At 43.0% G+C, this 27,390-nt stretch overlaps 1 protein-coding gene across 1 annotated transcript in view; it reads right to left on the bottom strand.

Annotated features, from left to right (window-relative positions):
* Nucleotides 1–243: 243 nt before the first annotated feature.
* The window catches only part of VAPA (VAMP associated protein A), a 46,449-nt gene continuing 19,302 nt past the window's right edge, over nt 244–27,390 (bottom strand). The window contains exons 2-6 of the mRNA XM_065397860.1: nt 26,495–26,647; nt 15,822–15,925; nt 11,297–11,377; nt 4,211–4,387; nt 244–2,871 (exon numbers count right to left, since the gene is read on the bottom strand). Of these exons, the coding sequence (XP_065253932.1) occupies nt 2,713–2,871; nt 4,211–4,387; nt 11,297–11,377; nt 15,822–15,925; nt 26,495–26,647 (674 nt within the window). The 3' untranslated portion in view covers nt 244–2,712. The remainder of the gene's footprint in view (nt 2,872–4,210; nt 4,388–11,296; nt 11,378–15,821; nt 15,926–26,494; nt 26,648–27,390) is intronic.

Below are 27,390 nucleotides of genomic sequence, written 5' to 3'. Positions count from 1 at the left end.
TACTGTACTATGTATTTGGGATCAAGAGGTTTTTGTTAACATCTTGCCCTAGTGGGCAAGCAAAAATGCAATCTGTGTTCTCCATTAAACTAAAAAAAGTTGGGGAAATTGTGCATTTAACTTCATACATGACTTTATGGCCTTTATCATTTAACCGTACTCTCACTATTAGCAGTGGGGATTATATTTCCCCATGCTGACATACACAAATAAGCAGGCACACAAAGTAAGAAGTTCTAACCATTTCAGGAACAGACAAACAATTTAATCCATATTACATAATTCACTGAATACAGTTGATCTCATCCAAAGTCACTCCTGAGAGCAAAATAGTTTTAGCATTACATTTTATATACAGCTATGAAGGATTACTGGAAACCAAAAGAGTCTCCTTATATCAGGAGCACCTCATGTTATGTATATTGTTACGATGCCTGTTTGCACTTTTAGTCTGCACATATTACTTCAAGCATAACAATTTCCAGCTGCTTTGTATTTATAAAAATTCATATTAATTGGCTGATTTTATAATCATTTTTATCTCAATATAGGTGCCCTTTTCCATTCTAAAGTACTGATGCCAGACATCCAACATAAATGGGCGGCACTGAGAAATGACTTTCTCTGCTCTATAGCCCTGAAAATGCTGGGCATTATTACAAATCTTTGCATACACTAGTTTATGATTGCTTTGTCTGAAGCAAACTACATCCTGCACACTATAGCTTTTTTGTTACATGTTATCAGCTTTCCTTTAAGGAACAGGCTTATACAGTCAGATGTATCACCATTTTGACAGAGCACAAGTTGGAGAATTGTATTGGTTTCTGAATCAATGGAATCAAAATAATCAAGACTTTAGAATATTTTTCCAGTCATTAAGCTGAGAGGAGACTTGAATGCAGATACTGGAACATACAAATGGAAACATCTGTACTTGCATGCTTTTAAGTGAAAGGATAAGCATTATTTGTATTTTCTTTGTTGTCTTCCTTGTACATATGCAAGATGTTTTTATAAAAGTTTACCACAGATAGCAATGACAGAACATGATGTAATTATATTTTTCATTAAAAAGCACTAGAAATCAAAGGCAATCAAGATAATGAATGTTTCCCTAGAACATTTTTCTCAGCTACACAATGTGTGTATACACCAAGGTCTAACACACTTAGCTGCACCACATCAAGTCAAGCTGTCCAAGTACATACACAATTTTGCTTACAGGAGTATATCCCTTCCAGAATTTGTCATTTTACAAGTAATTCCCTGTGTTGGATTATGCTTAGTCAGAAGTATGGATATATTTTTTTCCAATACTACCATCTACTTGGTTTTATGACCTGTATATCAGAAATGAGGCAAGACGTAAGATTAAGTGCAGGGAAGCATTTCAGACCCAATAAATGCATTCTCTAAAACTTAGATATATATGGTTAATAACAGGTAAATTTGCCAAGAGTTGCATGAAAGTTTTTTTGTTTGTTGGTTTTTGGGGTTTTTTGGGGGGGGAAGTTAAATAATTGAGGCTTGCTCAGCAAACATCAACTCCTCTGCATCATGGAAATTCATTATGGGTGTTTGAATAGAAAAAAAATGTATTTAAGAATATCAGTTAAAACGGAGTTACGAAGAGAACTGATAGATTAGTAAACTTGAATAGTGTACTCTTTATGAAACCAAAGGAGAATCTGCCCCTGGAAGACACCCAACAGACCCAAAGATGCAACAGAAGGTTGACTGTTATACACCCACACAATCCAAGTAAATATTTAAAAACCAGATACTGAAAACATTTGTCTCCCAATATTTATACCTGCTGGATACCCACATTATCTCCACGTCTCAAAATAAGTTAGATAATTATCTGTTCTATAGATGAAAGCAGCCAAAAAACTGTTCAGAACTTCATAAATAGAATGGGAACCCTTAATGTTTTTTTCAAGCTTCAAATACAACAGTCTAAGCCAAAGATTGAAAGTAAATTGAAAAACATCCATTTTGTTACAAGAAGCAAATTACCATGAACAATGAATTTGTTAGGAATCCCTCTAAAAGTATGACACACACAAACAGGCTACCCAGCAGAAAATCTGTTAATTTTATTTCTGTTTTAATGTTAAATATCATGGGACAGGATTGTAGGGATGAAAAACTGCCAATAACTGCGCCTCACAAGGGATAAGAAAGAAATTCTGCCATGATATTAGCAAAGTAAGGTAAAGGAGAAAATTTACACAGTAAGAGGCACCATTTCCCCCCAGAAAACCTCTTGTCATATTCCTGAACAAGTGGGATTAGCAATCTAATAAATCATTTTTCAAGAGGTAACAGCAACAGATAAAATTTTAAAGGATTATTAAAATAACATTTACAAGACTCTGAACAATTTTTGAACTCTTATTAAAACCACAGAAAGAAAGAACAATTCTTTATTTATGAATTTTCATAAAGGACTGAATGTGCAACTGACACCTGCTATTGATGATTTAATGTACAATTTTGTCCAGTAGCCGAACAGTTTGTCTTTTTTTTAATTGTGTTTTCTAACCGTGCGAGATCATTAAAGGCAAAGCCTGTATGATGCTGTACACAAAAATGGTCACTTGGGCCATACTACCAATGAAGTGGTAGGTAAACAGATCTTTTTCTGGCCAAGAAAAAAAAAGGAAGCTGCATTCTGCATGCTTCTCTCTCTCTCTCTCTCTCTTTTTACAAGATGAATTTCCCTAGAAAGAATCCAATGAAAATGGCTGCAATTACAACAAGAAGTGAAGGAAGAGGATTGGAGCCATTCTCTCTGAGGGCCAAGGCTGTGGGTGATCCAGATTTATCGGAGTGTGTTACCTTTCTGAGCCTCAAGCCTTCCTCCTGAAAAGAACACATGGAAGAAATTCATGAATATGGAATCATAGTCTTCTTAATGGTGAAAATTTAACCAGGAGACTGAATCTCTTTGGTAAGTATTTCAACCAGATCATACTAAATCATTTTAGAAGTGTAGCTGTACTATTACTTTTTAAATTGAAAAAAAATCAAGATACTGCAAGATTCAAAATAAGTGTACATTTATCAAGTTACAATTTCTCTTTTCCAATACCTAATCCACATGTATTCCACCCTGTTTGTGTATATAACTATTAGTAAAAGTAATAAAACTCTTATCTTGCACACTGAAAAATCCATCTTTAATTTACACAAAAATTTTAAGTAAATGAAACAACTCCCCAATAGCTAATATTTATATTTTGTGGTTTCCCCATGTGCTTTGATATCACAACTACTGTTTAGGAATTAGCTTTATTTCAGATTTCTTTATACATTAAAATGTTATTATTGACAATATAGGAACTGTCATACCCAACAGTTACAATGACAACATATAATTGTGTACTGATACGTTATAATTATGGAAGTAATACTGCTACTACTACTACACAAAGCTTGCAGAAAGCAACACCACATTGAATACAAATAGTAAGTGAACAATCAAGTGATTTTGTAAGCTAAAATTCTGTGATCTGCAATGCTGTTGCATTGGTTCTCAACTATATGTGCCCGAGTACCTAATAAATAGACCCAAAATATTGTGAAAACAGATAATAGTAAGTTTTTATGAAAAGCTGTAATGCAGTGGAAACTATAAAGACACCCAGGATGTTTGAGTACCACCTTGGAAAACAGCACTTCTTATTCCACTACATCTTAAAAAAATATATAATTGGTATAGTTTCAAATTCTCATCAGTTGAAAGAAAAAGATACTGACCATAAACAACTGATGAGTGTTTACATTTAACATTAACTTGTGCTGCGCACATTCATGGAATAATAATTCCTAGATGATTTATAAACAGGTTTAAAAATAAGCTCACTTACTTCTGAAATTGACACAGAAGTGGAGTTTTTAGATGAGGAGAAGTGATAGCTTAGCTAACAGTGCTGCTGAAGAAATAGCTACATTTGATCAATCCCTATTTCTCAGGAGAACAAGAAAATTATATAGCACATGATCTTGTTATACAGATAATTGTACCTACTTTGTTCATTCTAAGAAGTATTCCCCAAAGTATTTCCCCTTTTTAAGTTTTATGCAGATAAAACTTCAAAAGTTAAGTTTTATCTGCATGCATCTATACAAATCCATGTCTTTTAATCACCTGTTTAGGAGTAACTCATTTTAATAGGAAACTCATTACAACAGAACTTACTCTCAGGTGCCGATTTTCATCTGACAGTTTCATCACATCAGCCTGAAGTCTTTTGCACTCTTCCACTAGTTTCCTTGTTTCAGTATCATTAAGAGAGACACTATGTGGTTTTGGCATCGGTCCATCCTGTTTAGATGTATTCAGGACTGGGGCAGATTTGCTTGCTTCTACATCATTCTGCAAATATTAAGAATAACCTGAGAATTTTAATTTTCTAGATCCAAAGAAATATTTACAGCTTAATATAAACATTGAAAAAATTAAACTACTGCTACAATGTATTTCAAATGAAGTTCATATCTGAGGTCATCCAAAACACAGCATTAAAAGGCACAAGAACATAGCATTGTTTGCATTTAGCACAATGCCACTGAGAAAAAAGCCAATCCTTATACTTCTTGAGTTAACACTGACCCAACAGGCATCCAAATGATAACGTAAGATGTGAACTTCCATTTTTATATAAAAGGAAAAGAAAAAAATTAATAGGAAGCAATAAAAAACGGCTAAAATTAGAAAGATGAAATCCAGGACACACAAGTTCTGTTAACGATTGAGGTATAATAAGGAAATAAAAATATTTTTAACTTTGAGTGCTTCCCATGCAAGGAGCTCAAAGCACTTTACAAATATTGATTAAACCTCACAGCAACTCTGAAAGGAAGGATTCCACTCATTTTGAATATGGGTGAACAGAAGCAAAGAGGTTAAGTGATTGCACAAGGTCACGCAACAAGACTGTGACAAAGCTGGAAATATAATCCAGGAGTCTAGATTCCCACATCCCTGCTCTAGACGTTAAACAATCTCCAGTGGACATTAAAAATACCATTCCATACAGTGGTGACCTGGATTAACTCTACAGTTAAATGGAATTATAAAACAAATGGAGATAATAGTAATTAATATCATAGTAAATTATGTTAGCACTACTGTATTTTTTCCTGATTAACTATGCAGTTACTTTTACTTAGGTCACCACTCTATTGCACCTCTTCAAATAGCAAGTAAGCAGTCTGAAAGTTAAATACCAAATCAAACAAAAATGATAAATAACTAAACTTAGGCCTGGTCTACACTAACCCCCCAATTTGAACTAAGGTACGCAACTTCAGCTACGTGAATAACGTAGCTGAAGTCGACGTACCTTAGTTCGAACTTACCGCGGTCCAGACACGGCAGGCAGGCTCCCCCGTCGACTCCGCGTACTCCTCGCGCCGAGCAGGATTACCGGAGTCGACGGCGAGCACTTCTGGGTTCGATTTATCGCGTCCAGACAAGACGCGATAAAATCGAACCCAGAAGTTCGATTGCCTGCCGCCGAACCAGCGCGTAAGTATAGACAAGCCCTAAATATAGCAATTATGTAAAAACAGAAGGTATCTTGATTTCAATATGCAGAAAAAACAAAGTTCTTTATAATTAACTGAACTTCATTAGTAACAATTCAAGCTGCTACTGGTTATCTCATTACACCTGCTTACATTTTACAACATATTCTACTGTATGGTCATAAACAGCCTAAGGGCCAAATCCTGCTGTCTTCCATAGGTAGTACCCATTAGATTCAACAAAATTACTTGTGTGAGGAGAGCACGATATGGCACTTAGTTTATTGCTGGTTTGCGAGCTAACTAGGAATTGCTTTAAAACACACAAACTCCACTAGAGCCCTATAGCTTTTAGCTCCCAGGAACAAACCTGCTTCTTCTGCTGTCTGACCTCACTGACTGGTTCCTTCATGTCAATCTTCTGGCTATAACTGACAGGTGTCTGAAGAAAGTTGCTGCTCACTGGAGTGAAATACTTGTATCCTGGTGTAGGTAAATCCTGAGGTGGCAGGTGAGCCATACCCTCAGTACTCGGCAGTTTTCTCATTGCAAGATTTAAGGGAGTGACTAAACCAACGGCTAAAGGATTAGGTTCTGCAACCCCACGCTGCTACTCAGAAAAACAAACATTATGTACAATAAGTAATATAAAGGTACCAAGTACAAAAAGTTTTATACAATTAATTGCAACCTTCATTTGACCCCTTTGTGTGTATCCATTATAATGCAGACTTTAATTATATCACCACATACTATTTTTTTCTAATGAACTTCTGCCTCATTCCGTGGACAAGATGGATGGTTCTTAGGGCTCTGAAGTGAATGAGGCTGTTGTCTGCAAGACCCCTGCCTAGGCTTATGAATGCAGAGACAGTTCCCAAATCAGAATTGACAATATTGAGGTAGCATGCTTTCAATACACAGGCCTGGGAGTTCTACTCTTCAAAGTAATTTCTGAGTAACGGACAGCAAATTGTTATTTTGAATGTCAGACAGTGCAGAGAGGACAGGGCCTCTTCAATTTACACAGCTTGAAATTACCATCTGCCACACAATTTGAATGGATTTTGGTGCAGACAGGAAAAAAGTTGCATCTTTCTAATCTGTATTTCCCTTCCTTACTGCTGACCTGAAAGATGGACATAGGGCCCAAGAGTATCTGTACTAAGCCCAAGTGCAGCACCTCTTTTTTGAGGAAAACTGAACTCAAAATTACAGGTTTGAAATGACTGATTAAAGTTCATTTTTAAATGTACATCAATACTTTCATTAATATTCAAATAAAGTTTTAGTGTATGAAAGAAGTCTTGCACATAATACTGAAAAGTCTCATTTGTTTACCCAATCTGTTGAAACAGCCAAGAATATTAAAGTATCAAAATGAGGGCTGAAAATTAATGCAATATTTATCTATTGATATTCTTAAAACTCACAAATTCTAAACGTTGTACCATCTGTAAGGGCCACACCACAATTTGTAATAACTGTATCCACAGAAAGTTATTCCTCCGAGGCAAAGGCTTATTTAGCACAGCTCACCAACTGTACACCAGTATGTTCACTTAATATGGTATAACAATTTCCTGTTTCATGTTTGCAGTGTTGTTGTAGCCATGTTGGTCCCAGGAATATTAGAGACACAAGTAGGTGTTCTTTTATTGGACCAGCTTCTGTTAGTGAAATACAAGCTTTTGAGCTACACCGACCTCTACTTCAGGTCAACTTCAGTTTGTCCAATAGAAGATATTACCTCACCCACCTTGTCTCTCTAATTGTATACTAAGTACGTATATACTTGTTCAGAAGCCGAATTTTTTTTTTTTTTTTTTTTTTTGTAAAAAAGGGAAGCACCGGAGAAGGGGGTCGGCTTATGAACGGGTATAGAGAGGGAGAGGTGGGACACAGCCCCTCCCCCCAACAGAGGGAGCAAGGAGAGGCAGCACAGCCAGCAGAGCCAGAAGGGAAGAGGCGGGGCCAGAGTCTCTTCGCTTCTGGCCACACTGCTCTCCCCCCCGCCTCCGAAGCAGCTGTAGCTCTGGGGCTGGCAGGCTGCAGCCGTGCCATTCGGCCCCGCCCCCCAGAGCAGGCTGGGCCGCGCCACCTGGCCTGACGGAGTACGCCGCAGCCGTGCCGCCCGGCCCAGCCCGCTGGAACATGCTGCGGCTGCGCCGCCCAGTCTGGCCCACCAGAGCAGGCTGCAGCCGCGCTGCCCAGCCTGCCGGAGCAGCTCCAGCCAGGCCAAAGACATCCTCCCCTGGCCCTCCCCAGATAAGGTGGGAAGGGATGGGATGGGGAGAGTGTGGGTGTCCCAGGCTAGGGGTGGGGTCATGTGGGGGGTGGTCACAGGGGTTACTCCCCTGACCCCCAGCTTCTCCCCCCAAAACATTTCCCCACCAGTTGCTGTCCCAGCCCGTCAGGGTAAGCAGCTGGCGCGCCAGGACACTTTGTTTACTTAGGTTTACCTCCGTGCCTGCGGACGCGAGGTAAACAAACCATCTCGGCCCACCAGTGGCTTATCCTGATGGCCCAGCAGCCAAAGTTTGCTGACCCCTGAATTATTTTCCATTTTTACTTATCCATCTGGGGGGGAGGAGGGGGTGTCAGCTTATAACACTGGTCTACAATTTTTGAGAAGTCGTCTGGCTTCAGAGATAAAATGTGCTATTTATTATGTATTTTGATGTGCTGAATTCAAATATGACAATTAAAACAACTGATTGGCTACTGTTTCTAAGATATTTAAGTTTTTACATTTTATGTCTATGTATATTGTGTAGATAGTAGAGTTTTAATCATAAATTGTAAACCTAGGTCTTTTCATGTGTTTATGGTTGCTTTACATGATAATATTTCACCTGTCCTGTTTATGTAACTCTTTAAAAATCAGCAAAAGGGTTATATAAATAAAATTTATTATGAAACAAAAGGCAAAAAACTATTCTGTACATAGTTTAGTCCTATTCAGTGTCTACTTGGCGCTTCTTGGCTTGTCTCTTGTATTCATTAAATGGAGCATCTCTTGTCACTGTCCAGCAATAGTCTGCAAGCATTGATGGGCTCCATTTGCCCTGATAGCGTTTCTCCATTGTTGCAATGTCCTGGTGAAATCGCTCGCCGTGCTCGTCGCTCTCTGCTCCGCAGTTCGGTGGAAAAAAATCTAGATGAGAGTGCAAAAAATGTATCTTTAGTGACATGTTGCAACCAAGGCTTTTGTATGCCTTGGAGGTTTTCCACCAACAACCTGTAGTTGTCTGCCTTGTTGTTTCCGAGAAAATGTATTGCCACTAACTGGAAGGCTTTCCATGCTGTCTTTTCCTTGCCACGCAGTGCATGGTCAAATGCATCATCTCGAAGAAGTCCACGAATCTGAGGACCAACAAAGACACCTTCCTTTATCTTAGCTTCACTTAACCTTGGAAATTTTCCATGGAGGTACTTGAAAGCTGCTTGTGTTTTGTCAATGGCCTTGACAAAGTTCTTCATCAGACCCAGCTTGATGTGTAAGGGTGGTAACAAAATCTTCCTTGATTCAACAAGTGGTGGATGCTGAACACTTTTCCTCCCAGGCTCCAATGAGTGGCCAATCTGTCGGAGTGGCCAAACTTTCTTGATGTAGTGGGAATCTCTTGCACGACTATCCCATTCGCAGAGAAAACAGCAGTATTTTGTGTATCCAGTCTGCAGACCAAGCAAGAGAGCAACAACCTTCAAATCGCCACAAAGCTGCCACTGATGTTGGTCATAGTTTATGCACCTCAAAAGTTGTTTCATGTTGTCATAGGTTTCCTTCATATGGACTGCATGACCAACTGGAATTGATGGCAAAACATTGCCATTATGCAGTAAAACAGCTTTAAGACTCGTCTTCGATGAATCAATGAACCGTCTCCACTCATCTGGATCGTGAACGATGTTGAGGGCTGCCATCACACCATCGATGTTGTTGCAGGCTACAAGATCACCTTCCATGAAAAAGAATGAGACAAGATCCTTTTGACGGTCACGGAACATGGAAACCCTAACATCACCTGCCAGGAGATTCCACTGCTGTAGTCTGGAGCCCAACAGCTCTGCCTTACTCTGGGGTAGTTCCAAATCCCTGACAAGGTCATTCAGTTCACCTTGTGTTATGAGGTGTGTTTCAGAGGAGGAGGATGGGAGAAAATGTGGGTCCTGTGACACTGATGCTTCAGGACCAGAAGTTTCATCCTCTTCCTCGTCTGACTCAAGTGAGAATGATTCTGGTGCATCAGGAACCGGCAGTCCTTCTCCGTGGGGTACTGGGCGTATAGCTGATGGAATGTTTGGATAATGCACAGTCCACTTTTTCTTCTTTGACACACCTTTCCCAACTGGAGGCACCATGCAGAAGTAACAATTGCTGGTATGATCTGTTGGCTCTCTCCAAATCATTGGCACTGCAAAAGGCATAGATTTCCTTTTCCTGTTCAACCACTGGCGAAGATTTGTTGCACAAGTGTTGCAGCATATGTGTGGGGCCCACCTCTTGGCCTGATCTCCAATTTTGCAGCCAAAATAAAGGTGATAGGCTTTCTTAACCATAGTGGTTATACTGCGCTTTTGTGATGCAAAAGTCACTTCACCACAAACATAGCAGAAGTTATCTGCACTGTTCACACAAGTACGAGGCATCTCTGCTCACTTTGGCTAAACAGAAATGTGTCCCTTTGCAAAATCAAACACTGACAAATAAGAGAGCACGACACTGTATGATTTCTAGAGCTGATATAGGGCAATTTGTTCAGCAGAGTGATGTAAGCTTCGTTATGATTGCATCATCCAGGACTTCTAGGAATAACATGATGCAATTCATATCATGTATGACGCAATACCAGCTTCAGATTGCATCATTCATTGTTTTGCCTAAAAAGCAAGTACTGTCCAAACCCAGTCATAGATTTATTCATAGATCCAGTCAAAGATGTATTTTAGTCATTTCTGGTTTAAATTGAGATCCCTTCCCTTTATAACTCACTTATCCTCCGCCTTTCCCAAGTCAAGGGTCGTATATACTGACCCAATAGCATATCTTGAAAACTAGAGCCAATCAACAATTTTAAGCATCATTTTCGTTCTCAGTGACCCAGAATTAGTAAAGTTTGACTACATTTATTTCAGAAGCATTTTGGCTGTAGAGCAGTGTAAACGAACCGGCTTATGATTGAGTATATATGAATTCAGTTCATCACCAGAATGGTAAAGTTAATTAAGGTAAAAGGGGAATATGTGGGAATATGAAATAAAAGCTATAGGATAAAAGAGGGACACTTGTCAAATAAATGTTAAATTTGCCTTCCTTCCCCTATTTCCAGGCCTATTCAAGTTAGATGACAAGTACACTCTTGCATTAGACAACATAGCCTGTATTATACTGAGGTATTAAAATACAAGAACCCCAATGGAGAATAGTACGGGGTAAGTTCGGTTGCTTTTAAAAAATATGGCTCCAATATTTCAGAGCTAACCATTTATCTCAAGAGCATGTTCAGATTTTGTAAAACCATATGTAGTGAAAGACTGCAAAAAGCCAGCTAGCAATGTGTTTAGGGGTTAAGAAAAAACTATTTTTTTAAATTAAGTTACCCGTTTGCTAATTTTCTTACTTTTGGTATCTGGGACATTCAGCACAATGTTTATTATCATAGCATCTTTAAAAACACTCAGATCCACGATAAACTGAAATTGTTGCAAGATCTTAAAAGGCTAATATAACATCACTTAGTTTCTGACTTACCAGTTTATCATTTTCGTTGGGCATTTCAAACACACATCTCAATTTGGAGTCCATTAGGTCATCCGGTTTTGCCTCTTTCCACTAAAATGACAATTTTTATGGTTATTTAACGTACAAGGTTCATGCAAACCAAACCCAAACATTTCCTAAGTGATTTGCTTTTATACCTTCTCAATACTCAAGTTCGAATATTGCCTTTTTTTCAGCTACAATTTTCAGACTCTAGCTTTTAAACAATTCTCATCACCACTATTCTACAAATTATAATGAATAATGGAAGCTAGAGATGTGTAAACCTAAAGTCTGGAAATAAAGATGAAAAACAGGCAACATTATGAAGCAACTTTTGATTTTAAAAGCAAAGAACTAAAAGACGTTTTGCTAAAATACAGAAAAAAGTCTGTACTGTATTTTATAATGGCAGTATTATCTCCTCATTAACATGATACTATATTTTCAAAAACACCTTTCAGAGTAATTTTATTACTACAGGAGATCAGACTAGATGGGTCACAGTGGTCCCTTCTGGCCTTGGAATCTATGAATCAATTAGTTCTCCTTACCCTAGATTTCTGAACTAATTACCACTTTGCAGCTTTTAATACATTACTGTTTGGGCCTATAGAAATATTTCATAGCAGCCCATAAACATTCTGAATTATAGTACACTGTCAAATATACCCAATTATAAGAAAGGCTGGAATATCCCCTCCTTCCAGATAACTGGTATTTAAAATACTGCCACTTAAAATATGTCTTAGGCTTACTGAGTTCCAGATGTCAGCTGCAATTCTTGAAAACATCCACAACTATTCCCAACCCTCTACTGCTGCCAAACACCCTTTTTATGGCTAAGTAAGCATTTAAAGTTTAAAAAACAGTCAAGACTTCCTCCTAAGAATGATAAACAAAAATGGCCCCCTACAAGCTTTAAGATTCAGAACAGCCACAAAAATTGTATATGTCCACTAGGGGGCAGAGCTTAGTCAAATCACTCCCAAATAGAAATAAGTGTTTCCATGACACACTAATGAACACAAAGAGGTATTACATACTGTCTAATCTGTTAAATAGAATATAAAGAATGTTTATAAAGGCATCCCAGGACACTAATATTATTAAGCACCACTCAGCACTGATCTGATATTGAAACCCTGTGATATATCAAGATTTTCTATAAATGAGTTGAGGAAAATTGTAGTATGTAAGATATAATTTTTTGGATGTCCATTTTAAATACACGCTGCGTCTTTCATAAGCCATTTGATTTTTTGGGAATAGATTTAATATTTCAAAGTTAGTTTACACCAAACAAATTATAATCCTAGCCAGACAGAAAAGCGGTTCAGACAACAACCTAGCTTTCTGGTGGCTACTTCATGTCCCTCCACCTTGAAACACTTTTTTTAAATTACTTACCTGTAATTGTTCTACAAAGATATACACCTCAACAAATAACTGCCCTTGGGTCTCCTGCTCCTGTGTATGGACACAGAGCAATTCCCTAGGCTCAATTTTTGAGCTGCTGGTTCCAGCATGGGCATATCTTGACCCACTTTGCTGCAGAAAAATGGCCCAATACTCCAAAAGTCAATTCCCTCTGAATTGGAGATCAAATTATTCCCAAGGGAACAACATTTAAAACAATAAAATATTAACCAGTTACAGATTACTCAATTCTGTTGGAATGAAATTGGTTGAAGAATCTGTTGAGGTGTTCATCTTCAAAAAACAGCCATTACAGATAACTATGCTCAAGGGATGCCTAAAGAAAAAATGAAGACAACATACAATTTTTAATAATCAAAGTGAACACTTTGAAAATGGTAATTTAATGGTGATGTGGAGAAGAGAGGTACTCTTTAAAATATTATAATATTTTTAAAACTGTGCAAGTTTTAATCAATCAAATTTGTTTAAAAAAAAGCTAAAGGGAAGACAAACAGGTATATTGAAAAGCTCCTAAAGAAGGACAGAGTTTGGGAAGAAGTTCTGTAACATTAAATGTCTGTAAAACTCCATGCACCCCTAGGTTACTCCAAATATTGACTTCTGCTAGAGTCCAAACTAAGCAGTGGTACTTGGTATGTGCATGTAAATAATTCCATGGAGGTGGAAACAGATCTGAGGTTTGCTGCAGTAGGTGATTTACCTTGCACTAAGAGGGCTTCTGAAATTATCTTAAGAGATGAAAGCATTACAGATAAACAGAATCAGAGTTTGAAAAAGCCATATTCCATAAAAATCCCTTCCCCCCTTTTTTCCAGAGGCATTTAAACTTGGCTGTACAACATTTGACAATCAAAGTGATTAATTTTCTGCAGCTTTAGAGCAGAGGGGTATTGAGAGTTAGTGTATTTTCAAGGATGGTAATTTAAAATAATGTTTCAGAAGTGAATTTTTATATCCTTCCTGGATAATGCCAATAATCCATGCAACCAGGATCCAACAGAGCATGGGTTTGGGACAAAAAACAGACAGGGAGCTCCACTGAGGTAGATTCTGGCTAAACTCTCCAGAAGCTTTAACAAAATCTGGAGGATTATGACTACTTCTGATGAAAAGAGGCCATACTGAACCCTTCAGCTTCTGAGGAAAAGGAGATACAGTACAAGCCTGCTGGGCTCTAGTGAATTTAGTCTGGTTTCTGGCCTTTGCCCTTTTGTCTACTCTGAGTTACCCAGGTGAGCATCTTGGGAGTGCACCAGGGCTGACCAAGGAAGTTCTTGGAACCAGCACCAGTGGCAAGAGCCTCAGACCCATTCCCTGAATCTGAAGGCACATGGTTACCAGATCCCTGGGACCAGGGGGACTCACTCTCTCTCTGCCTCCTGAAGGAGACATTGAGGCCTTGAGGTTAGAGCACCATTCAGAACTAACAGTAGTGGAACAAATCTCCAGAAATATGGACCATCCACCACTTCCTGGATCTGTGATGGTAGCTTTTCTTCCTAGAAGACAGTGCTCCAGCACACAAGATCTCTCAGTGTTAGTGTTCTTATCTTTACTCTTAAAGGGAGCAGAGAGCAGGATAAACACCTCTACAGGAATTGAGCCTTGGCTGAGGACTCAGATGGATCCAATGGGATCCTGGCACTGATCCTGACCTTCAGGGTTCCTTAGCAATGAGGGAATCCCTAATACTTAGGGATCCAGTCACTGCAGGGAATCCATGTTTGAAAAGAGGCTTCTACAGTGCTGATGAACATTCCAGTATCAATGGGGGTCCTAGAATCAACCAGCTCAGATCAGTTCTTTCTCCAGCACCAGTTGTACATGGCTTTAGTGGGTAATCTGTCTTTTGAGCCAGCTTTCAGAACTTGGGAGTTTCTGAATAGCACAACCAACTGTTTGATCTGAAGTTAGTTGTGGGTCCTTGAATCCTAATTCCTGCATCATGAGGAAAGCCTGGATTTGTGTCTATATATCCAGATAGGCCCCAGGTATACAAGTCCTGTACATGAAGCATCTACTAGAAAGTGGACCTCCCCCATGTAAATCAAACAGCTAGTGTACATCAGTGCCCCCTAGGAATATTGGAGAGGTATGAAATGACCAGGTTTAACTGGTGCATCTTCTCCAGGTCTTTGAAAACTGCATTGACTAGAAATCTCCTGATGCCAAGAAGGAGATGGACTCAAGCCTACCTGTGCAATGGTTCAAAAAATTTGGATGAGAAGCCTAAAACTCCTAGTACCACTATAACAATAACTAAACTAAACTGAACGAATACACATGAAATATACAAGAGAAAGCCTTGGGAAAATTCAAGTTGAGATCTTTAGGCATGGGGCAAAATCATTTGCACTAACAGCTAAATGTGACAATAACTAAGGTATTGGGACCACACAGCCCTTATATACTCTGTGCTCTGAATGCTTTCCAGAAAACACCTGTACTTCAAAGACTAAAGGGTACATATCCCAACAATCGTATCTGTCAGCTCAACCTCAGGTATGTGCTTACTTCTACAAGAATGGAAAGTGAATTTGTAGTTTGTGCATATTTTTGCTTTCTTGGTCTTCCTATAGAAGGCGGCTTATCTTCTCCACCAGACTATTTTGATTCCCATTAGACTCTGTCCCAGCTGAACTTCTTTCACATCCAATAATGCCATTCTCATGTTAGAACTTGCCACTTCACACTTGCTTTGAACTCCTTCACACTAACCCTGTTTACTATCTGTTAACTGACTGCAAGGATCAGTAGGCCCATGCTGTAATACCCAAAACTAATTCATCCGCGCGTCATTCACATTCAATTTGCCTGCTATTCACCAAGCCCCATAAATAACTTTCAAACAAAACTCATTAAGCAAGTCAGAAGCACTAATGACATGATTTTGCATTTGTGATTCAAAACCTTGGATCACTTATTCACAGTAGTCAGAGAGTTCTTCAGAAAATGTCTGTTGAGTTTTGTTCCGGAGTAAGAATTACTTAAATTTGAACATAACATGTTTACCTATTACAGCAGAAACTGAATTTTAAGCAGGCAGCATATTCATGTTAATATGTTTACTTACCACTGCCTCCATATCTGAAGTACTTGGTGGCGCAAAGATTGTCTGTACCATAAACTTGTGTTTACTCTTCTCATTTGGGTCATAGTCAAAAGGCTGTAACATTACTGTACAAAAAACAAATATAAGATTATTCATGGTTCTTCAACTGATCATTTAGTGCAAGCATATTAATCATTTTAGCTTTAATTCAATTCTCACTTGACTAGCCATTAACAAAGCCACAATGCAAATGAAGGGGAGGAATACACTGTAGCAACAGCTGTCAACTGGAACAAATCTTGCAGCTGTATAAATCCTAGAATTTACAACACTTAAAGCCCATATTTATAATAACCTGTTTTGATCTAACACTACAAACAGGCAGAACATTTTTTAATTTCTACCAGTACCAGAAAATATTTAAGATAAAGAACAAAAGTTTAATTTCCTTTAATCCATTTTTAATTCCTCTGCAATACAAACTGAACTATTTTACGGATCATAATTTGCTATCTGTATAGTCAGAAAAGGACAGTTATCTGTTCCGTAACTGGCGTTCTTCGAGATGTGTTGCTCCTGTCTATTCCACAGTAGGTGTGCGTGCTCGCCACGTGCACCGGTGCAGGAAGTTTTTCCCTTAGCAGTACCCGTAAGAGGGGAGCACTGCTGCGACCCCTGGAGTGGCGCCTCTATATCACGCTATAAGGGGAGCTGCACACTCCCCCCACCCTCAGTTCCTTCTTGCCAGACAACTCTGACAGAGGGGAAGGAGGACGGGATGTGGAATAGACAGGAGCAACACATCTCGAAGAACGCCAGTTACGGAACAGGTAACTGTCCTTTCTTCTTCGAGTGATTGCTCCTGTGTATTCCACAGTAGGTGACTCCAAGCTATATCTGATGGAGGTGGGTAGGAATTTAAAGGTTATTGGGACGAAGTACCGCCCTACCAAACCCTGCGGCATCCCGTACTTGGGAGACGATCGCATAGTGCGAGGAAAAGGTGTGGACAAAAGACCACGTGGCAGCCCTACATATGTCCTGGATAGGGACATGGGCTACATAGGCAGCCGACAAGGCTTGCGCTCTCATAGAATGCGCCTTTATGATAGGCGGCGGGGGAACCCCTGCCAAGTCGTAACACGTGCGTATGCACGAGGTGATCCAGCGGGAAAGGCGCTGGGTGGAAATTGGTTGCCCCCTCATACACTCGGCCGACACAACGAATAGTTGAGAGGACTTCCTGAACGGCCTGATTCGGTCCAGGTAGAAGGCCAGCACTCTACGTACGTCTAGCGTGTGTAGGCGGCGTTCCTCATTGGAGGAATGGGGCTTAGGACAGAGTACTGGTATTAAAATGTCCTGATCCATATGGAAGGCGGAGACCACCTTCGGGAGAAAGACGGGGTGTGGACAAAGCTGGACCTTATCCCTGTGGAAAACCGTATACGGGGGTTCCGAGGTCAAGGCCCTAAATTCCAAGAACCGACGGGCTGAGGTGATAGCCACCAAAAATGCCACTTTCCATGAGAGGTGGGACCAGGAACACGTGGCCAAGGGTTCAAAGGGAGGACCCGTGAGGTGGGATAACACTCGGTTCAGATCCCATTGCGGGACCGGGGCCCTGGCGTATGGAAAAGCGCAATCTAGGCCCTTTAAAAAACGGGAGGTCATTTGATGGGAAAACACCCAGTGCAAGGTTACTTGAGGGTGGAAGGCCGAAATGGCACTAAATGTACCCTGACGGAGGCAGGAGCTAGCCCTTGGGTCCTAAGGGACAGGAAGTAATCTAGAATAAGCTGGAGGGATGCGGAAGATGGGGAGGCGCCCCGCTCCCCCGCCCACCTGGAGAACCTAGACCAATTGGCAAGGTACGTGCGCCGAGTGGACGGCTTTCTGCTCTCCAGCAGAATTAGTCTTACATCCTCCGAGCACTTTCCCTCCTCCTCGTTTAACCATGGAGCAACCACGCTGTCAGGTGGAGCGCGACCAGGTTGGGGTGGAGAAGGCATCCCTTCTCCTGGGAGAGGAGGTCTGGGTGAAGCGGCAGCCTCCGCGGGGGGGCCGCTAAAAGTTGCAGAAGGGTCCCGTACCAATGTTGACGGGCCCAATCCGGGGCTATGAGGATAACCGTCGACCTGTCTGCCTTTACTTTTTGCAAAACCCTATCAGTGGGAAGGGTGAAAAGGCACAGAACAGTTGGTCTGACCACCGGAGGAGGAATGCGTCCGAGATCGCCCCCTGGGCGCAGCGTCTGTTCTGGGCGGTAGCGAAGAGGTCGACCCGGGGAGCTCCCCACTCTTGGAAGAGCTGTTGGGCGACTTCCCAGTGGAGTGACCACTCGTATTGGTGGGAAAACACCCTGCTGAGGCGATCGGCTTGCACATTGCGTGCGCCGGGTAGGTGGTAGGCCCGTAGGGAGATATCGTGGGCTATGCAAAACTCCCATAGGTCCAGGGCGTCCCAGCACAGGGCCAAGGAAGGTGTGCCCCCCTGCCTGTTGATGTAATACATCGTGGTCGTGTTGTTCGTGAGGACTCTGACCACCTTCCCGCGAAGGTGCAAACTAAACGCTACGCAAGCCAGGCTCACTGCCCTGAGCTCCCTGATGTTTATGTGCAGAGACAATTCCAATGTCGACCATCTGCCTTGGGTTTGAATGTCCCCTATATGGGCTCCCCAGCCCAGGTCCGAGGCATCTGACACCAGGTCTAGAGAGGAAGGGAGTTCTCGGAAGGGGACCCTGTCCAGCATATTGCTCGGGAGGGACCACCATTGCAGAGCGGCCACCACGTTGGGAGGCATCGTGACCACCTTGTCCAGGCTGTCCCAGGACTGGGAATACTGGGAGGCCAACCAAAGTTGGAGGGGCCTCATTCTGAATCTGGCATGTCACACCACGGATGTGCATGCTGCCATGTGACCTAGGATTTGAAGGCACACCCTTGCCGTCGTCACAGAGAAGGCCGTGACCAAGGCTATGAGAGCTTTGAGTGTCTCAAATCTGTCCCGGGGAAGAGAGGCTGCGGCCTCTAGGGAGTCTAGCAGAGTCCCTATGAAGTGTATGCGCTGAACTGGTACCAACGTGGACTTGGCCTCGTTCACCACTAGACCCAGACCTGCGCATGTGGACAGCAGGAATTGCATCTGGGCCTGCATCTGGGACCGGGAGCTGCCCTTGAGGAGCCAATCGTCCGGGTAAGGGAAAATTTGCAGCCCGTTCCTCCGGAGGTGGGCTGCCACCACTGCCGTGCATTTGGTTAAAACCCTGGGGGCCGTGGAAAGGCCGAAGGGGAGGACCGCAAACTGGTAACGGTCCCGCCCTACCAGGAAGCGGAGGAAGTGCCTGTGACCCTCGAAAATATGGATGTGGAAATACGCATTCTGAAGGTCCAGGGACGCAAACCAATCCCCCAGGTCTAAGGAGGGGATGATGGAGGTCAGGGATACCATGCAGAACTTGTAGCGGACCATAAACCTGTTGAGGTTCCGCAAGTCCAGGATGGGCCGGAGCCCGCCTTTTACCTTTGGGATCAGGAAGTACCGTTGCCCTGAAATTCCGCCGGTACCCTCTCCACCACACCTAGGTTGAGAAGGCGCGCCACCTCTTGGTTTAGGAGGGCAGCATGTTCCCGGTCCCCGAGGTCCTCCCGGGGAAGGGGGTGGGGGGGGGTGAGGTGAACTGCAACATGTAGCCCCTGGAAATCGTGCTGAGGACCCACTAGTCCGACGTTATACGGGACCACTGCACTCAGAACGCAGATAACCGGTTGCAGAACACAAACTTTATTAACTGGGGGGCGTCCGTGGCAACAGGTCCTGTGGCCCCCCGCAAAGAGTCAAAACCACCTCTTCCCCTGCTTCTTGCCCTTCGAGGGGCCTGGTTGCGGGGCCGAGCGGGACTGATGCTGAGACCTGCGTCTCTGCTCCCTCGGTCGCTTAGGAGGGGGTTCATATCTGCCCCTAGCGGGGGGAGCGGAGGTCTGTGGCCTAGGTTTGTCCTTTGCTGGCGGGACATATAGGCCCAGAGTTTGCAGGGTGGTACGGGAGTCTTTCATCCCATGCAGGCGAACATCGGTTTGGTCCGCAAACTGCGCTTTCCCATCGAAGGGAAGGTCCTGCATCAGAGACTGAGACTCTGCAGACAGACCAGACAGGAGAAGCCAGGACGCCCTTCGCATGGATATGGCCGATGCCATAAAACGGGCTGCCGTGTCCGCCGCGTCCGAGGCGGCCTGGAGGGCTGCTTTCGCCGCTGCTGCCCCTTCCTCAACCAGAGCCTTGAACTCTTTCATGTCCCACTCCGGGAGAAGAGGCTCGAACTTCGGTAGAGACCCCTACAAGTTAAAATCATAGTGGCTCAACAGGGCTTGGTGATTGGCCACCCAAAGTTGAAAGCTCGCAGAAGAATAAACTTTCCTGCCAAAAGAATCTTGGCGTCTTTGTCCTTGGGGGTGGGTGCAGGCTGGCCGTGGCGTTCCCGATGGTTGACTGACTCCACCACCAGGGAGTTAGGTGCCGGGTGGGAGTACAGGTACTCATGTCCCTTAGCCGAAACAAAGTACTTTCTCTCCGCTTTCTTGGAGATAAGCACCAAGGAAGCTGGGGTCTGCCACAGGGCAGTCGATATGTTGGCCACATCTTGGTGAAGGGGTAGGGCCAAACGGCCCGGTTCCGAGGAGGACAGTACATCGAAAAGGGGGTCCGACGGCTCCTCCATCTCCTCAGCCTGGAGTTGGAGATTCGAGGCTACTCTTTTGAGGAGCTCCTGGTGAGCTTTAAAGTCCTCTTCTATAACAGACGGAGTTGCTGCTATGGTCTCCTCTGGTGCCGGCGAGGGTGCCAGGCCGGCTACCAGGGCCTCGGGAGGTGCCGCTGGTTCGACTCCCAAGACCGAGTCCGGGCCCGGTGCCGCCAGTTCGGTGCCCGTCGACTTCTGACTTTGTCGAGGAGGGGACACCGAATGGGTCTGGGATGCCCCGGCTACCGAGCGGGGTCTCACCTGGGCAGGCAATTGTGACCACGGTGCCCACTGACACCATTGGCCCTGCCACGGTGCCCCTTGCCACTGACCAGCTTGGGTGCCGAGCGGTGGAGGCTGCTCTTGGGGCCCGGTGCAGCTCGGGGACGGGCGGCTGGGTGCCGAGGCCGAGGTTGCTGTTGACCGCACGGTGCCGTAGGAGCGGCGGGAGTGTCTATGGTCGTGCCAGTGCCGACCTCGAGATCTGGACCTTGACGACTATGAGGAGCGGTACTCGACCAAAGTGCTGCTCTCATAGTCATCCCGGCGATCGTAGCTACAACACTTCGGTGCCGGTAATGCCCGAGGAGAGCTCCGTCCACGGTGTCTGGCAGAGCGGGCACTCGAGCCCAAGCATCCATAACGATGGCGTTGGGATCTGCTCCTGTAGCTCCTATCCGAAGAGGAGCGTCAACGCCACTTGTCTCGGTGCCTGCGCTCCCGATGGGGAGTGGAGGACCTTCGAGACTCCCGCGCGGGCGAGTCAGCCAGTCTGAGCGGAGTGGAGGGCAGACGCGAGCTATGTGAGGACCTCGTCAAACGGGGCGCACGGTCCTCGCAGCGCAGGCTGTGTCTTGCAGGGGAGGGCTGGTGTGCTCCCAATGGCGGCTTCCCTCAGGACCGGGGGCCTGTCTCAGGTGGCGCACCCCGCACCAGGAGGGAGAGGATGTCACGCGCGGCCTGTGCAGCCTCCGGCATCGACGGCATTCTCACCACGGGAGAGGCACGTGCGGATGGGACCGGGCTACTCCGCTCAGTGCGAGTCGGAGGTCTGGGTCCCGAGGGGGATCGTGGGCTGCCCAACTCGGGTCCGGCCTCACCCCTGTCCTTTTGTCGGCGCTGCTGAGTCTTCCCTTGCTTCTTAGCGGGTGAGCAGTGCTGACTGGTGGAGGGCGCCTCGCTCCGCACCGAGGACGCGGTACCCGGTGCCGAGTCCGATCAGCGCACCAGTGCCGGGGCCAACGCAGATTCCATTAGCAGGGCCCGGAGCCGGATCTCTCTCTCACGTTTCATTCGAGGCTTGAACGACCTACACATCTTACAGCGATCGGTTACGTGAGTCTCACCCAAGCAGCGAAGACACTGAGTGTGCCAGTCGCTTCTTGGCATAGAACTGGGACAGGAGTCGCACGACGAAGCCTGGGGCACAGGGCATGCCCCGCACCAGGCAACTAACTAAAGAAGTTATCCAACTATGGAGAAGATGAGTACTACTAAGGCTACTAGAAGGTCTACAGCAAGGCTGGAGCACAAAGTTCCAACTACCTTCACTAGCAGCAAGAAGGAACGGGGGGGGAGGGGGAGGCAGTGCGTAGCTCCCCTTATAGTGTGATAGAGAGGCGCCACTCCAGGGGTCGCAGCAGTGCTCCCCTCCTACGGGTACTGCTAAGGGAAAAACTCCCGGCACCGGTGCACGTGGCGAGCACACACACCTACTGTGGTATACACAGGAGCAATCACTCGAAGAAAAACACATATTGTGATTTAAGTGAAGGTAAAGACAACAGACCCCAAATATAAACGATGGTAGTTACAATCAGTATCTACTCCAAAGAGTTTTCTGAAGACAGGTGCTAGTTGGGCCAGCTTTCCCCTTCCTCTCTGGAGAGGACAGTACAATGACAGACAAGTAGGTACTGGCCCATTCTCCTTTGATGCTGGTTACCTGTAAGTTCTACCATGTTCCATACCTAGAATCAAAATGCTGATTTAAAGAAAAAAAGGATGTATGTATGTAAAAAGAGGATCCGCACTATGCAGATGCTCTCTGGCATTGGCTATGTCACCAATGTCTTGTAAACAGGGGGGTGGGGGGGGGGTGAGGGTGGGGGGGGACAGATGTGCTTACATAACTTTTTAAAAAAGAAATCTTTGGCTCACAAAAGTCTGAATGACTGTTTCCCATTTTCCTATCACCCAAAAAAGGGCGATGACGTTTCTTGTTTCTAATAAAGAAAAATAAAGTTTTCACCACCCTGTTTTTCCATGGATGACTGAAAACCTAATAGGATTAGAATAACGGTAAGTGACTGAAATTAGAGCAACTGAGAAGTAAAGAAATTTTTGTTCAGACTGTTTAAAATATTTGGGGTTTTTTTTAATCCTATTTAAATAAAAATTTCTGACAGAGTGGGGTGCAAGGCTCTCTTTCAAGCTTTAACACATGCCTGGCCCCTTCAATTGAGGCCTGGTATTACCAGAGTGGATGATATCTAATTCTCCAAGGAGAACTCCAGAAAAACAGTTGAGACTTTAAGGTAAAAAGCTCTAACAAGTTCAGAGTTGAGAACCTGACCCACTGGGGTCTTTGCCTACTCCAAAACAAAGCTCTATTAATACCTCAAAATCCACAGAGTTGTCCAAAGAACTTTCTGGACCATTTATGACTTGGAAGAGTGGGTAAGCCAATGTGTCAATATTCTTATAAAATTAATTTGATGACCTAGGTAATTATAAGCCAATTAGCATAACAAAGCCTGGGCAAAACAATGGAATGCTGTGCCACACTATCAGTAGAGTTAAAGGACAAAAATATACTAGTCGATGCGGTTTAATGGAAAATAAGTCTTGTCAAATGAACATACCTTTCTTTGACAAGATTACAAGCGTAGCTGAGAAAGGTAACTGTCGATGTAACACAATATACACATTTGGATTTCTTTGTCCTCAATACTGCATGACATTCTGATTTAAAAACTAGCACAATTCAAAAATCAATATGGCACATGTTAAATGGATTAAAAGTAACTGATAACTCCCCATTTAAACTTGAGACATATTAACTAGTGGGGCTTTTCTAGTGAGATCCTGAAATAATCGCTCTCAGCCCACCACTATTGATTAGATTTTTTGTCAATGATCAGAAAGAAAATATGAATTCACTACTGATAACATTTGCAGATGATAAAGACTGGCGATGTGGCAAATAACGAGGTACGGTCATTGATAAAGAATGATCTGGGTCATTTGGAAACATGGTGTGTGATCTGCCTTTTAACATAGCCAAATGCTAGAAAATACATCTAGGGACAAGAACGCAAACGATACTTACAGAATAGGAAACTGGATTCTGGAAAGCAGCAACTCTGAAAAGTACTTATGGGTCACTGTATATAACTAACTATACATGATCCTCCAGTGTGATTCTGTGGCAAAGAGGGCTATTAAAATACCTGACTGTATTAACTGGGGGAATCAAGCAGGAGTAAAGTGTGATATTACCTCTGTTTGGCACTGGCGAAACAACTGCTGGAATACTATGTCCAGTACTGGTGTTTACACTTCAAAAAGGATGTTGAAAAATTGGAGAGGTTCAGAGAGGAATCAGAAGGATGATTTGTGCCTGGAAAAGGCACCTTACTATGAGATTCTAAAGGAGCTCAACCTAATTTACTACAGAAAAGGTCAAGTGGAATCTTGATGACAAATCTATAAACTGACTACCCAAGGAAAAGATATCTGATACTAGAGGACTCTAACCTAGCAGACAAAGGCATAATGAGATACAATGGCTGAAAGGTGAAGTTAGCAAAGCTCTGCTGGAAATAAGATAAATTCTCCATTACTCTTAGCAGATACGTCTAAACTGCAAAAAAACAAAGAAACCCGCAGCAGTAAGTATCAGAGCCTAGGTCAACTGACTTGGGTTCATGCTATGGGACTAAAAAATAGCAGTGTAGATGTTCCCACTCAGGCTGGAAATATCTACACTGCTATTTTTAGTCCTGTAGTCTGAGCCCAGTCAATTGACCCGGGCTCTCAGAGTCCTGATCCGGGGTTTTGGTTTTTTTGCAAAGTAGATGTACCTAGAGTCTCTTTAATTCAAGGTGTCTCTCAGTGAAATGTTCTAGCTCAACTATAAATTGTTGGTCTAGATGTAGGAATCACTGTAGAAACTCTTTGGACTGTGATCTACCTCTTGCATAACAGTGGCCCAACTTGTTCTCTTCAACGGCAACTGTTAAGAAGAAAATTTGTATTTGACTATAAATCAAAAATTTGCTCCATGAACTGTGCCCGGCAACTTTTAAACAGAATTGTTTCAATCAGCCTTCCCAGTCTCCTTCAGCCACTTCTCAAGATAAGTATCAATGTGAATCAGGAGTGCTTTGAGCATCTGCTCCCCACATCCCTGTTGCTGCTTCTCAGCAGCTCCTCCACTGGCTCCTGCCACACCACAAGAAGGAAGAAAAACAGCAGCTCTGGTTGTTCCATTGGCAGCTTCCCTGCTACATTGTGGAAGCCCCAAGGAGAGCAAGACAGGAGCCTGAATGACTCTGCCTGAGCCTAGAGCACCACCACCTAGCAAAGGATTACTTCCCTACCCCTTCCAAATACCCAAGGCAGTCTAGGAGAGGGGGAAAGAATGATAAGCTGGATCCATATGGTGGGTCCATGGAAGTGGTCAGGAGGCAACCTGGCTCTTCTTTCCTTCACTCGTGGGAGGTGGGGGAGCTCCTTCCCCATGTGGTCCCCCCCATAGGGCAGTGGGATGAGCTACCCAAGCCATTTGCTCACTCATGGGAGAGTACAGCCCTTTCCCCAGACCCTGGAGCGGCAGCCTGCACCCAGTATTCTCAGTACAGTGTGCTGCTGCTTTGGCGGTACCATGGGCCCAGTCTTAGATTAAAATACATATGTCCAGTTATTTTGGCAGGCTGCCAACATTTTGCTGCCAACACAAGTGGCAGAAAGGCAATGGTAATTTTTCAAACAACAACAGCAGCAAAAAACTGTCCAAGCCAAACTAAACAAATGTTCATGGGAGAAAGAAAAGGCACTGTCAGTCCCCAGGGCTCCCTCTGCTGAATTTCAAAGGCCTGCTGCAAACTATGGACATGTCAGAGCTTCTTTAAAAAGACTAAGAACCTTTTATAAATGGAAAGCATTAGGCTACCTAAATAATCTGGAAAAGATAGTTAATGAATAGTGGATTTGTGATGCTGTGATTGAGCTAATTATATGGTCCACTTCATCACTTTAAATATGGAATGTACTATATGATCCAATCAACTAAGTTTTCATCTAATTTTTAAAGCATCATTATCTATATTAGATATATACAGTGTAATTACTTCACAGCCATAAAGTGATGTCCCACTACAAGCTGAGGGTGCATTATAAACAAAAATATGCCTCTCTTGGGCAAAGGCAAGGGCATCATTAATTTTTCTCTGACCCTTTCCACCTTCCCCTCTTGCTTCCGTACACTCATCATGGGTGATTATAACAGATTATAATTGTAATTCAGTATCCCCCATCATATCTTTTCCTCACTATCCCACCTTCCCATTTCCTTTCTTACTGCATAATCTGATCTTGAACCACATTTTTTTTTAAAGTCAATACAGAAAGGGTAATTTGAATGTGTTAACTTGTCCAAATTAAGTCAGAAACATAATAGTTTGTAAAAGACAGCTAAATATTTCAGTATCCAGGATTTTCATTTTCATATATTAACTTTTGGTGTACAAGTTGTTGTAGCACCTGCAAGCTTAACGATACTGAAGAGACTGTACTAACAATTCATTATCAACAACCCTTAAAAAAAAAAAAACATAGTTAATGATGTTATGCAATAGTTTCTGTAAGGGACAGGTGGCAAAGTGTTTCGTGTAGTATCTTGGAACAAGAGAATCAGAACTATAAAGCTGCACAACAAACTTCTTTTTACCTGAAACAGTTACAGATGATCCTGGCTCAATAATTCCACTGTTTGGCCGCACACAGTATCGACGAGGCGCTGTGGTCTTCACTTTGAAACATACTTTTCTATCTGATGGGTTTCGTAGCTTAAGATTTGTAGTGACTACATCTGTGAAGGGACCTGTTTAAAAAAAAAAAAAGTATGTTTCTAGGGGGAAAAAGAAAAAAAAAAAAACTTGCTTATGCAGTCCTGAATACTCTTAAATACAATCTCCTAAGAACATTAATAATTACAAAGCATGCAACAAGGTACATATTCTTCTTGTTAAATGTCCAGATCCCACATGTACTCTGTTACACGACAACGTGTGTGTGTGTGTGTGTGTATATATAAATAAAATACACACATACACACACACACACACACGCCAGTGCACACCTCTAGTCATAGTTTGGATTCAAATTATTTAAAAATAGTACAGCCAATACAGAAAAGAAAACATTTTCAGCGAAGTTACTATGCTTATTTTCCCATAATTTTCTTGAAATACCATATGATAGTCAAAGTGTTAAAATAACTATGGCAGTATTTTTCCTTAGAAACAGAAGCAACGCATATTTAAGATTAAGAAACCTCTCTATAGCTTTGTTATACTTGAGTAGTAAAATGTTTAAGTCATAACAGGTAAAATTCTGTGATACTGAGATGCATTAATTGCTCGCTGGTTGACTGTTGATAGAGTTGCCAAGGACAAAATGGGCAGAGACACTAATCCTTTAACTCTCAAGTGGTCTTTCCAGATATGGGCAGAAAAAAAAAAACTGGCAGGGAAGATAGAAATGTTTAAATTGCTGTTGCCCACACTGTACCTATTCTGTGGACAAGAGAATTCAGTTTCCATGGTTATCCACACAGCTCTTGAT

This window comes from Emys orbicularis, chromosome 2 (genome assembly GCF_028017835.1).
Source record: "Emys orbicularis isolate rEmyOrb1 chromosome 2, rEmyOrb1.hap1, whole genome shotgun sequence".
NCBI lineage: Eukaryota > Metazoa > Chordata > Testudines > Emydidae > Emys > Emys orbicularis.
The sequence above is the reverse complement of the archived record's forward strand: the minus strand, read 5'-3'. Positions and strand labels throughout refer to the sequence as shown.